The sequence below is a fragment of the Macrotis lagotis genome, chromosome 4 (genome assembly GCF_037893015.1).
Source record: "Macrotis lagotis isolate mMagLag1 chromosome 4, bilby.v1.9.chrom.fasta, whole genome shotgun sequence".
Classification (NCBI taxonomy): Eukaryota; Metazoa; Chordata; class Mammalia; order Peramelemorphia; family Peramelidae; genus Macrotis; species Macrotis lagotis.
Genome location: NC_133661.1, coordinates 182226107 through 182239582, shown reverse-complemented (window position 1 = coordinate 182239582; position 13476 = coordinate 182226107). Strand labels below are relative to the sequence as shown.

The following is a 13476-nucleotide window of genomic DNA, read 5'->3' as shown; positions in this document are numbered from 1 at the left end:
ATGACATATCTGTTGACAAAGCCATATCTGTTTCTAATATTTAACCATTTGGCAGTTCCAAGGACTCTGGGGTTGAAAATTTTTTTTTAAGTGTTTTTAGTCCCTGTGGGTACTGAGGACACAGGGGCTACAGGCCTGCCCATTGGTGGCAGCTGGTTAATAGGAAGAGGTAGTGTTTAGGTAAGCAGCTCTAGTTTGATTTGCTTGGACCTTTTTCAGAGTGCCTTGCTGCTTCAGCTAGGTGGGTTTGCTTTCCCCTTAGGCAGTTGATTGGCAGATGTTCCAGATGGTTGACTCCTTTTCTGTAAGGATTGCCTCTTTGGTTGAGGGCTGCCAACACTAGGCTAAAAGACATCAGTTGTCTGGGTATGGAGGTGCTACTATTGCTGGGGCTCTTGGGATTACTAGCCCATTGATAGCAATTGGTCAGTAAGTATTGGTGGTGACAAATATAACAGGTTCTTACTCCACAGGCTCAGATAAAGGCTGCAGGGGAAGGTCTGGTAGCAGGTTCAATGATTTGGGGAGGGGCACTGCTACTCCCAGGGATATTTAGGGGTCTGGGTGGGGGGTTGTGGTGTTTTAACTTGCCTGGTGCATAGACTTCATCCTCATAACACGACATGAATAGCTGCAGTTTTGTATATAGAGAGGAAAGAGTAATGGATTTTATTTTATTTATTTATTTTTGGGATTTTTTTTTTTGCAAGGCAGTGGGGTTAAGTGGCTTGCCCAAGGCCACACAGCTAGGTCATTATTAAGTGTCTGAGGCTGGATTTGAACTCAGGCCCTCCTGACTCCAGGGCTGGTGCTCCATTCACTGCGCCACCTAGCTGCCCCAAATAACGGATTTTAATTCAGAAGATCTTAGTTAAAATCTTGAGTTTCTTACTCTGCTACTTTGGGAAACTCATTAAAACTTTGTGGGCCTCAGTTTAATCTGAAAAAAAAAAAGGGGGGGATGGATGGGTTAGGGTGTGACTAAAGATCTCCAAGTTCCCTTCTATGATTTACAGTAGCATTCTACATTACAGCTGCAATGGTAGGCAAATGAGATCACGATGATGTTTGTTCTTCTTTCTTCAAGACCAGGACATGCACATGAATTAGATTTGAGTGACAAGGTGCTGTGCTAAAAATCACCAGTCTCATTTTTTCCTTCAGAGCCATCTGGATCCAGTGGCCAGATGTGAATCAGGATGACTGGAGATGATTCTGGATGGGAGGCAGTCAGGGTTAAGTGACTTGCCCAAAGCCAAAAAGCTAATAAGTGTCAAAGAGATTGGATTTGAGCTCTGTCCTCCAGACTCCAAGGTCAATGCTGTAGCACTACACCATCTTAGTTGCCTTTGGGAAGGTGAGGTGATTAGCAAACAGTAGGGTGAACTGAATTAGTACAATCATTTAGTACAATTAGAAAGGGAATCAGGATGCCCAGTTCTCCACGTAACCTCACAGATAAGGTCTAGTTCCCTCATCTCTAGAAATGAGGCCTGAATGATTCCCAGAAACTCTTCCACTTAGAATACTGCCTATAATAAGAGTGCTAGTAAACGTTTAACAACTGGCTCTCCCAAAGTTTTAAATTTAACCGACAATCACTATTCTCACCACCGCGTTCTTAAATGGAGACAATGAACAAAACAATTTGTATCGTTTGAGGATTTCCCGGGTGGAATTTTAAGAATTGAGCAGGTTGGCGGAGGTTCCGGCACACTCTTGCACCCACCTGAGGGGAAAGAGCCTCCTCTGGGCTAGTAAGTGTGAGGGAGGCGGGGAGACAGCCCAAGGCTCTGCCGGAAGGGAGGGGAAGTGGGCGGAGCCACGGGCCCGCGCCCCGCCCCGCGCACATGCGCACTGGGCTTTCAGCCTTCACTTCCTCTTCCTTCTCTCTGCACTTGGGCTCCTTCGAAGACAGCTCAGACTCTCGCCCTGCAGGCCCTGTCAGTCTGGTTTTTCCCGCTTTTTCCGGCCTGTAGATGGTTTCCAGTGCCAGTTGAGGGATAAGGGCGGCTGCCATCGCCTCACGAGTCAGATCCTTAAGGTGCGGGGCAATCTCCCTAAGTCTCCTACTGTAAATGGCCATGAATTCTGGGCCTATTTTTTTTTTTACTCTCTTAAAACGAAATGTTGGGCCGGCTAGGTGTCTCAGTGGATAGAGCACCGGCCCTGGAGTCAGGAGGACCTGAGTTCAAATGCGACCTCAGACACTTAATAATTACCTAGCTGTGTGGCCTTGGGCAAGCCACTTAACCCCAAGGCAATGGTCTTGCAAAAACCTAAAAAAAAACCCCTTAATGTTGCATCTGGGCCCACCTGGAGCCTCAAGACCTGTAAACCTTTCCTGGTTTTGTACTTCCACATCAGGACTCACCCCTCGGATCTAGGAAGTTCATTTTCACTGAAAAAGCCAAACTACTTTACAAAAAAAAAAAAAGGTTACATTTTTGTTTATTTTCTGAGAGGATCCTCATATTTTACAAGTTCTGCCAATATGGTTATGTGGATGAGTGAGGGAAATGTTTAGTCACCTAAGGATTCACCAACATAGGCCCTAGAAATGAAAGGAACCTTTCCAGATCTTCTAGGCCAAGGTATCCATTCTACAGATAAGGAAATAGGCACAAAAACCTTTAATGAGATTACAGAAAAGGGCTCTCTGAATAATCCAGTTTTTTTTGTTTTAATGTGACTTGCCCAAGGTCACACAGAAGACTTGAGACAGGATGTGTTCAAGTTGATACACCTGAGACTTTAGCTCCAAACCCTGATATAGCTATAGCATTTAATAAAATATATACTATATATTAAATATTTTAGTACTTTGTGTTTTAGGGCAAACTGGTCTTTACTGCCAATAACTGAATGTGAATGAATACTGATTATCATTAATGACCTACCCATATCTCCAAGTGTGTTAGCAACTGAGTAAAAATTAACACTTGAATCAACCCTAATGACAGCTATAGGTATATGGATCAGACCGTAACTCTTTGTATGGTCTCAATTTTTTCTCAGCTGTTTAAACTTTGTTCAAAACTCAGAGCTTTGCTGCCTTTGCATCTTTACTTTACACTTTGCTATCTACATCTCAACCAAACTGTACAACTCTCTTTTCCCTAATTAGACTGAACTATTGTAACTTCAGGCTAAGGTTGTTTCCAATGCCTAAAGCCCTCTTTCTATTTGCCGGTGGATTCTTACACATTATGTAAGTCTCAACTCTAACCCATCTCATCCTCTGTATAATGAACTTCTTCCTTACACCTCACATAATGTTTTCTTTTATAATTTTCAAATATAATTATGCAATATTATGTATAATGGGTGCCTGTGTTAGTATTTTGTCTCCCTAACAAACTTCACATCCTTTAAGGTATGGGACCTTGTATTTTCTAAAATTTGCATTTTCCCTATCACCTGCCACAGAGTTCTATACAATTTTACTTATAATTTTTGATGTATTTTCTGAATTTATATTCCAGAATGGATTGGTTTCACTGCAATCAATGCTTCCGAAAAGATGGCACCCATTTCTTTGTAACCAGCTGTGGCCATATTTTCTGTGAAAAATGTGTGACTAAAGGTGAGTAATTGACATATTTTTGATTCAGAAAATACTTTTTTTTTAATTTAAGAAAATTTTATTTATTTTGAGTTTTACAATTCCCCCCCCCCCCCCAATGCAGTCTGTTAGTCTTTACATTGTTTCCATGGTATACAGTGATCTAAGTTAAATGTGTTGAGAGACAAATCATATCCTTAAGGGAAAAAAAATAAAGTATAAGAGTTAGCAAAATTACATTATAAGATAATGTGTTTTTTAATTTTAATTAAAGGTAATAGTCTTTGGTCTTTGTTCAAACTCCATAATTCTTTCTCTGGATACAGATGGAATTCTCCATTACAGATATCCCAAACTTGTGCCTGATTGTTGCATTGATGGAATGAGCAAGCCCATTAAGGTTGATCATCACTCCCATGTTGCTGTTAGTGTGTACAATGTTTTTCTCGTTCTGCTCATCCAGGAAAATACTTTCACTTGGGACCAGAGAACAATTAGTCTTTGGTGTATTAAAAGAAAACTGTTTGTGAGACTGTAGTTTTTAATTATTTAGATTGGCACTCATGATAGAGTTTTAAACAGAAAACTCCAAGTATGTAGAAGAGCTACTGATTAAAGGAACTTCGGAACATTGAATAAACCAAAAATGGAAGAGCTATTCTGAACCTAATTTTGATCCATAAACAAGAATTGCTTATGTAGAAGTAACAGAAAACTTGGAAAGGATCCTTTTGAATAGTTGATGATAGAAAAAGAGGAAATTTGGGCTTGATGTGGCATGCATTGTAGATTTGAAAGAGTAGATTTTAAAGAGTTTTAGAAAAAGATTTCATGGACTAAAATTCTATAATGGATTTTTAAGAACAAATTTTCAATGACACAAGAATTCATTGAAATGAAGAAGAAAAAGAGAACTTTTAAAATCAGGAATTCTTAATTTGGCTTCAATTAACTTGTTTAAATATTTAGATTTTTTTGCAAGGCAAATGGGGTTAAGTGGCTTGCCCAAGGCCACACAGCTAGGTTTGTCTGAGATCAGATTTGAACCCAGGTACTCCCGACTCCAGGGCTGGTGTTTTATCCACTACGCCACCTAGCTGCCCCCTTAAATATTTTAATAACTTTTTTAACATAACTGGTTTCCTTTATGATCTTATATATTTTATTTTATGCATTTAAAAACATTCTGAAAAGTGATGGCTTTATTAGATTGTCTTAGAAGTCTTTAATAAATCAATACACATTTACTGAGTGCCCCTTTGTGCCAGGTATTGTGCTAAGGTTTTGGGCACAAAAAAGTCAATAATCTATGGTCAAAATCATTCAATAATAAGCATTTATTAATGTGTCAAAGAGATGTGTTAAGCAGATAAAAGTTAAACAAGCCTCAAGGAACTTATTATACATTCCCAAAGTGGCAGCAACTTATACTATATTATAAGCATATACAGATTATATTCAAAGGAGAACAATAACAACAGCATGTGTGTGTGTGTGTGTATGTGTGTGTGTATATGTATGTATGTATGTATGTATGTAAACCTCAAGCTTTCAGTACTTGAACTGAGTCTTGAAGAACACCAGGAATTTCAAAGAATAGAGATGAGAAGGGAGTACATTTTTAGCAAAGACAAGGAGAGAGGAGATAGAATATAGTACATTGTCCTGTGTTTGGAACAGGAAGTAGTCCAGTATAGCTAGATTATGGTAGAGGGGAGTGATGTGTTAAAAACAAAAAGTTAGTATTTATAGAGTACTTTAAGGTTTACACAGCACTTTAATATGTTATCTCATTTGATTCTCACAACAACCCTATAGGTTTTATTTTTATACCTATTTTACAGATAAGGAAATTGAGGTACAGAGAGAATAAGTAACACAGCTAATAAAGTGTCTAAGGCAGGATTTGAATTCAGATCTTTCTAATTCCAAGTCCTATGTTGTGTTAACCATTGAGTCACCTATAGACTCAGAAGACAGGAAAGGTAGGAAGGGACCTGGTTTCAAAGAACTTTAAATGCTAAACATAGGCTAGCCATCTGTGAGCTGAAAGTCATATCTAGCTTCCTACCTGTTTTTTTTATGACTGCAACCTTTCTATCCTTTGTTCATGGGGCTATTTGAGACCAGGCAATGGGCCAAATTTGCTTTTGGGCTATAGTTTGGCAACCCCTAATTGTCTATCTTCTTTGCCTTTATGGAAGAGGCAGCCTCAAAAAGGGAGAGGGATTTGCCTTAAGGTCACATTGAATATCACAATTTGAGAAGACAATTTATTTTTAAGCATCTATTAGGGGTGGGCACTTTATTTTCATTTATTTTTTTAAAAAGATTTTTATTGATAACTTCTGTTTCTCACATAATCAGTTATTCCAAATTTCTCTCTTCTTCCCTCTCTTTTGTCTGTCCCTCCCATTTCCCCATCCTATAAAACAAATAGTAATTTTAAAGAGGAAAAAAAAATCAGCACAACTTCTGGATATATTAGAAAAAAATCTGAAAATATTTAATTTGTAACACTTGCGTCTTTTACCTTCACAAAGGAGTGGTTGGGGGTTTATCTTCTCATCCTTGATCTTTATATTTGTTACATTTTGATTTTTGGGGGGTGAAATTGTTTTTTCTAGTTATATTGTTATCATTTTTGTGTATGTTATTTTTTGGGGTCTGCTCATTTTATTCTATATCAATTTATTTCGATTTTCACCATGTTTTTCTATATTCATCATAGATAATTTCTTTTAGAATAGTAATAATCCATTGCATTTATGTACCACATAGTTTAGCCACATCTCACTTGATGGTCAGATTCTTTGTTTCCAATTCTTTGATATCCCCAAAAGTGCTGAAATAAATATTTTAGTGTATATAAGGACTTTCTTATTAATGGCTTCCTTGTATTATAAGCCCAGTAATGGAGTCTCTGATTTGAAAGATATGTATGTTTTAGCCACTTTATTTGTATAATTCTAAATTACTTTGCAAAAGGGTATACCATTTTGTAATTCTACCAATAATGATTACTGTGCCTATCATTCCACACTCCTTCCAGCATTGCCATTTTTTTGTGTGCCAATTTTCAGGGCATAAGGTGAAACCTCAGAGTTGTTTTCATTTGCATTTCTCTTATTATTAACTGAGTTGGAGTATTCTTTCATGTGGTTGTGTTTACTTTGCAGTTCTTTTGAGAGCTGTCTGTTTGTATCCTCTAACCATTGTCAATTGGGAATAACTATTAGTCTTATATGTATTTATTAATTATTTATGTATCTTAGATACCAAATTCTTATCAGAGAAGTTTTTTAGATACCAAACTCTCATCAGAGAAATCTGAGACGATTTTTTCCCATTTAATTACTTGCCCTCCTAATCTAGGAACAGCAATTTTGTCTGTGCAGAAGCTTTTCAATTTTATGTAATCAAAGTTATCTATTTTATTTTTTGAGATTGCCTCTGTTTGGTTAAAAATATATCTCCCATTCCTATCTGAGAAGTATATGATATGAATTTATTCTAATTTTCTATATTATGATCTTTAATATTTAGGCCATAGTTAGAATATCTTGTGGAATGCCAGAAGATATTAGTATAAGCCTAATTTCTGCCTGACTGTTTTCCAGGGTTTCCCAGCAGTTTTAATCAAATAGTTTTTCTTAGATGAATTGTGTTTTTTACTTATCAAAAACTGGGTTATTTAGTTCAATTGTTTCTATTTCTTCCTTTTCTAATCTTTCCATTGATCGATCTCTATTTTTTAATCAACAATTTTCTTATTTTATTTATTTATTTATTTTTTAGCCAACAATTTATAATATATAGTTATCCTATCCACATGGTTGGGGTGGGGATTGGGGGTTCAGTACCCTTGTGTTCTGGAAAATCCACATAAAATTTTTTTGGCCCTCCCTTCATACTAAAGAAGAAGTATGAATTATGAATTATTATGGTATTGATAGTTAAAATATGTTGATATTATATAATACTATGCATATATTTTATTCACTTTTGAGTTTATAAGCTTTTTTCTGGGTTGTCTGTTGGATTTTGTGTGTCCGTGGCTTCTGTAAAATTCTCCAAAAATTCCTATTCAACTTTTTATGCTCACCTATGATATGTTGAAATTGTGATGGGGAAAGTTGCAATGTAAACTAGAAATACTATTCCCCTTCACCCTTACTTTTTTTCATACTTTCTCTTGATATTCTAAGTCCTTTCTTTTTTTCAAATTAATTTTTTAATTTTTTTTCAAGTCTTATAAAGTGTCTTCTTGGCAATTTGATTAAGTTTTTAAAATATAAATTACTTTTGCTAGTAGGGTCATTTTTATTACATTGGAATGGCTCAGCTATGAGAACTGAATACTTCTCCAATTATATAAGTTCTTTATTTTCTTAAGGAACATTTTGTAATTGAGTCTGTATAAATCTTTTGTTGGTAGATCAGTCCCTAGATATGTTATGCATTTATAGGTATTTGAAGTGGGATTTCTCTTTCCATTTTTGCCTCTTGGCAAAAACTATTGTATAGAAAAACCTGCTAATTTTTTGAGTATTTATTTTGTGATTTTACTGAAGCTATTGTCAGTATCTTTGCTCATTCCCTAGGATTTCCCAAGTATATCATCATATCACTAGCAAATATAGTTTTATTTCCTCTTTACTTTTTATGCCTTTCATTTCTTTCTTTTGTATTATTGATGTTGCTGGTATAGTTGATCAACTCACAATGTTGTTAATGTTTTCTTGGTCCTGATCCTTTCACTTGGCATCAGTTCTTGCAGTTCTTTCCATGTTTCTCTGAAGTCTCAATTTCAAATTCTTTACTATTACAAAAAAAGAGTTGCTATAAATACTTTTGAACACGTGGGACTTTTACCATTTTTTAATATTTCTTTTGGATATAGGTCTAGTATTGCTCTTTGCAGCAGTTTTGGTTAAATTGTGACTTCTTATCCCAGAAGCTAGAGTCTTTGGGTTTATGAAACAGTAGATGATTATAGTCATTTAGTGCTGTTTCTTTTGTACCTAATCTATTTTGCTGATTCACTTCTCTTATTTCTTAGCCAGTACCATACAGTTTTGATGACTGTTTTTATAATATAGTTTAGATCTGGTACAGCTAAGCTACCTTCCTTTGCAATTTTTTTCATTAATTTTCTTGATATTCTTGACCAAATTTTGCTTCTCCAGAAGAACTTTGTTACTCTTTTTTTTCTAGTTCTTTAAAATAATTTTTTGTTAGTTTGATTGGCATTGAATGAGTACTTTAATTTAGGCAGAATTATAATTTTTATTATATTTAGCTAGACCTAACCATGAGCAATTGGCATTTTTCCAATTGGTTTAATCTGACTTTATTTGTGTGATGTTTTGTAACTGTGTTCTTTTAGTTTCTGGGTTTGTCTTGGGAATGGATTCCCAAATATATTATATTGTCCACAGTTACTTACTTACTTTATTTATTTATTTGTTTATTTAGGTTTTTGCTAGGCAATGGGGTTAAGTGGCTTGCCCAAGACCACACAGCTAGGTAATTATTAAGTGTCTGAGACCAGATTTGAACCCAGGTACTCCTGACTCCAGGGCCGGTGTTTTATCCACTGCGCCACCTAGCCGCCCCCACAGTTACTTTAAATGGAATTTCTCTTTCTATCTGTTGCTGTTGGACTTTGTTGGTAATATATATATAGAAATACTGATGATTTATGTGAGTTTTTTTATATCCTGCAACTTTGCTAAAGTTGTGAATTTAACATTTTTCTATCTCTCACTTCTGTTCCCCCATCCCCAATACAGCGAATAATCTGATATAGGTTATACATATACAATCATGTTTAACATATTTTCATATTGGTCATGCTGTGAAAGAAGAATTAAGAACTAAAGGGAAGAAGAATCATGATAAAGGGAAAAAAAGAATAAGACAGGTTTTAAAAAGTGAAAATAGTATGTTTTGGTCTGCATTCAGACACTATAGTATTTTTCCTCTGGACAGGGATAGCATTTTCCATTCCAAGTCTTTTAGAATTGTCCTTGATCATACAGTACTAAGTTCTTTTAGTTCCTTTGCTTAATCTCTTTCAAGGTGGCTTTATTCTGACTGGTTTTCTTCCCCTCACCTTTAATATTTTCCTCTCATTTATTACTCATTTCCCTTTAGGGTTTTGTTTATAGTTGATTTTTTCTCCTCCTTTTAACTGATTATGCAGTTCTTCCCATTTTTTCCTTCTCAGTTAATCAAGTATTTCCCTTTTCTCTTACCTTTAAATAGTCCTATTCATTAATTTTTAAATAATTTTTGTGCCTTTTTCACGAGAGGATTTCTCATTCTCTTTTCTTCATTATCTGTCATCTCTTTCTGTCAACTCTTAGAACTTCAGTCTCTAGTTCATGACCCCTAAATTTATCTAATCTCTATTTTCTGAATTACTCATGTAAATCAAAACATTGTGGTATACAGTGTGGGCTTTCCCCTTTTGGCTGAATCTTCTGAGTCCCCTTTTTCATTATGTTTCATTTCCAGGACAATGCCAATTCTCAAAGGTGTCAGAGAGGATACTGCCCAATAGCAGGGCTCCCTCCATGTCCTATAGCTTTCCTTTGTTTTTTTTTTTTCTATTTGCCTCAAAAATTTCTTCCTTGGGTTCATACCCTCCCCAGGTGCCAGTTGCCCCAGGAATTCCAGTTCTACCCTTTGTCTGAGTTAGGATAAGTAGTCATTTCAAGTATTACACCTAGTACAAAGTCCTTATCTCCATTCACAGAACATCTCTTTTCACCCATGAATATTTATCAGTGGAACCTCTTCCCACCACCAAAGATTTTCTTCCTTTCCTCCCAGGCAACATTAGACATTACCTTCTATCTCCCACCCCCTTTTCTACTTTCTACCTTTTCTCTTTTCTACCTTTTCTACCATTTTGAAATGTAGTCCTACAATGAGCATTGTTTTATTTGTAGGTAGGAAGTAACCAGTTCCTTCCTAATACCCTAGGTCTGCCTTTTTATTGTTACCTTTTGTTACCTTCACTGGATTTCTGTCTTCATCTCTTATCTCCTTGTTCACATTTAGTAAGAAGATTTTTACTGATTTCTCTGCTATCATTCTGTTGGTATTACTGTCCTTCGGTTGGTGCATTTATTTACTTTCTCCTTCATTTCTATTGTATAGGATGTTAGAGAGCAAATAATAAGCTTGTCAGGACTGATTTTCTTTCTAAGGTATTTCAGGCACATGCTTACTTATTCAATATTTGTGACTCCACAATCAAAGAATTTTTCTTGATCCTTGATCCTTTTACTTTATGTGTATGAATTTGTTTACTTAGTAATCCTTTACCAGGTGCTAAGACACCCTGTCACTCCTGAGCTCTCACAAATTTGCCTCCAAGGCTGGAAATTTCTATTTCAGGATCACTTTTTACTTTTGTTTAGGCAAAGTAACACAAAACAGAAGAGGCAGTCAGAGATAACCAAGGTCTTAAGTTCCTGATTCAAGAACACCTGAATGACCACCTACTCTAGTTGCCATTTTATTTTGGGCACCCATTATCCCATTTCTCATCAGAAGCCCCAGAGAAACCCACATATTTAGGAGAATGGAAGAAAATTGAGAGAAAAGAGAATCCATCTTTTCTTTTAGATTGATAACAGTTCCTATTTTTAACCAAACAAAGGGATAGAGGCAATTGCAGAACTTTGGTTAACAAGAAAGTGAATAGTCTCTGCACAAACAAAATTAATGCCCATTGGATAATTTTTTTATTTAAAAATTTTATTTATTTTTCCAACTAACATGCATTGGTAGTTTTTAATAATCATTTTTTGCAGGGATTTGAGTTTTACATTTTTTTTCTCCCTCCTTCCCTTCCCTCTTCCCCGACAGAAAGCAATCTAATAATAGTCTAAACATGTATAGCCATGCTAAACATAGATCCATATTAACTATGTTAATCATATTCAATTTATATCATAATCAAATCCAAAAGGAAAAAATCATTAGAGAGGAAAAAGGATATAATACATAAGGTAACTTTTAAAAATTGAAGATAGTAAACTTTAGTCTACATTTAAATTCCATAGTTCCTTTTCTGGATATGGATGGTATTTTCCATCACAAGTCTTTTAGAATTGTCCTTGATTATTGTACTGCTGAAATGCACAAATGCATCATAATTGATCATCATCCAGTGTTGCTGTTAGTATATATAATGTTCTTCTGGTTCTGCTTACTTCACTCAGCATCAGTTCATGATGCCCACTGGTTATTAGGCAGTTGAATGGGGAAAAAAAAATCTTTGTATCAGTCGTCTCTACTAAGAGTTTGGTATCCAGCATTTCTAAGCAATTAACAGATTTTTTTTTTTTTTAGGTTTTTGCAAGGCAGTGAGGTTAAGTGGCTTGCCCAAGTCCACACAGCTAGGGCTGGTGCTTAAAGCTCCTGGAGTCAGGGGTACCTGGGTTCAAATCCGGTCTCAGACACTTAATCATCACCTAGCTGTGTGGCCTTGGGCAAGCCTCTTAATCCTGTTTGCCTTGAAAAAAAAGTGTTTCAAAAGCTATTCTCCAATAGATATGTAGTTGAAGAACAGAAGCAAATAGCTCTCAAAAGAAGAATTACAAAATAATAACAACCATAAGAAAGAATGCTCCAAACCATTAATAATAAAATGAATATCAAAACAACCCTGAGATTTCACATCATATCCTACAAATGGTCAAAGGTAACAAAAGATGGGAATAGCTGATATAGTGAGGGTTGTGAAAATATTGTTCATTGTGGGTGGATTTCTGAATCAGTGCAACTATTTTGGAAAGTAATTTGGAATTATGCAAATAAAATGACTAAAATGTCCATGACTTTAGCTACAGAGATTCTGTTTTTAGACATATACCCCAATGAGACCATTGATAAGAAGAAAGTCCCCATATATATATATATACCAAAATATTAATAGCAGAATTTTTGTGATAACAAAGAATTCATTGATATAGAAATTGTGGTATTCCATTATGAACAAATTTTATTAGCTATATCAAATGGATTGCAAACAAATAGATTAAATGAGGTAATATCTAAAGTACTTAGCACAGTATCTGGCATGTAGTAGATGCTATTAAAAATGCTGGCTATTATTAATGGAATATTATTGTGCTATGAGAAATAATGAATGTGATGAATACAGAAAAGCATGGAAAGATCTAAATGAATTAATTCAAAGAGAAGTAAGAAGAGTCAAGAAACAATATATTTTGTGCCTAGAAAATGTAAATGGAATCAAAATTCACTGGCCTGTCACACTCCACAGCCTCTCAAAAATCTGAACATTGATCCTTTTTCCATCTGGCTCTATGTCTTCCATTTTTCATGATTTTCTAAGATCACTGACAATAGTCCAGTAATCATATCTGCTGGGTCTTTTAGTACCTGAGGCTACAGTTAATTTGGGTCAGGTGATTTGAACTCATGGTGGCCAGTGAGGTATTCTCTTACTATCTTTTCATTTTTCAACATTCAACCACATGCATATTTATTTATAAGTTATAGTTTTCTTCCATCTTTCCTTTCCAACCCTCTCCCTTCAGTGGTGAACAGTTAGTGAACATTGTACATATACACTTGTATTTAACATGTTAATATATTAGTCATTTCCTGTATGAGGAATTAGAACTAAAAGAAAAGAAAGAAAACCATGGAATAGGAAGGAAAAAAATCAGAGAAATTTAAAAAAAGTGAACATGTTCATTCAGTTTCGATAGTTTGGTTGTTTTGTTTTATTTTTTTCCTTCATCTGGATGTGGATGGCCAAGTCTCTCAGGATTGTTCTAGCTTTCTGAACTGCTGAGAGAAACTGTATCCATCAAAATTGATGAACTCACAATGTTATTGTTAATATGTACAATGTTCTGTTG

General features: G+C 35.4%; 2 protein-coding genes across 4 annotated transcripts in view; one reads left to right on the top strand and one right to left on the bottom strand.

The window, feature by feature from the left end:
• The window catches only part of SLC7A8 (solute carrier family 7 member 8), a 162391-nt gene that overhangs the window by 89787 nt on the left and 59128 nt on the right, over positions 1-13476 (bottom strand). The window lies entirely within an intron of this gene.
• RNF212B (ring finger protein 212B) overlaps positions 1904-13476 on the top strand; it is a 59548-nt gene continuing 47975 nt past the window's right edge. The window contains exons 1-2 of the mRNA XM_074234862.1: positions 1904-2044; positions 3486-3586. Coding sequence (XP_074090963.1) covers positions 3487-3586 — 100 coding nt within the window. The 5' untranslated portion in view covers positions 1904-2044; position 3486. The remainder of the gene's footprint in view (positions 2045-3485; positions 3587-13476) is intronic.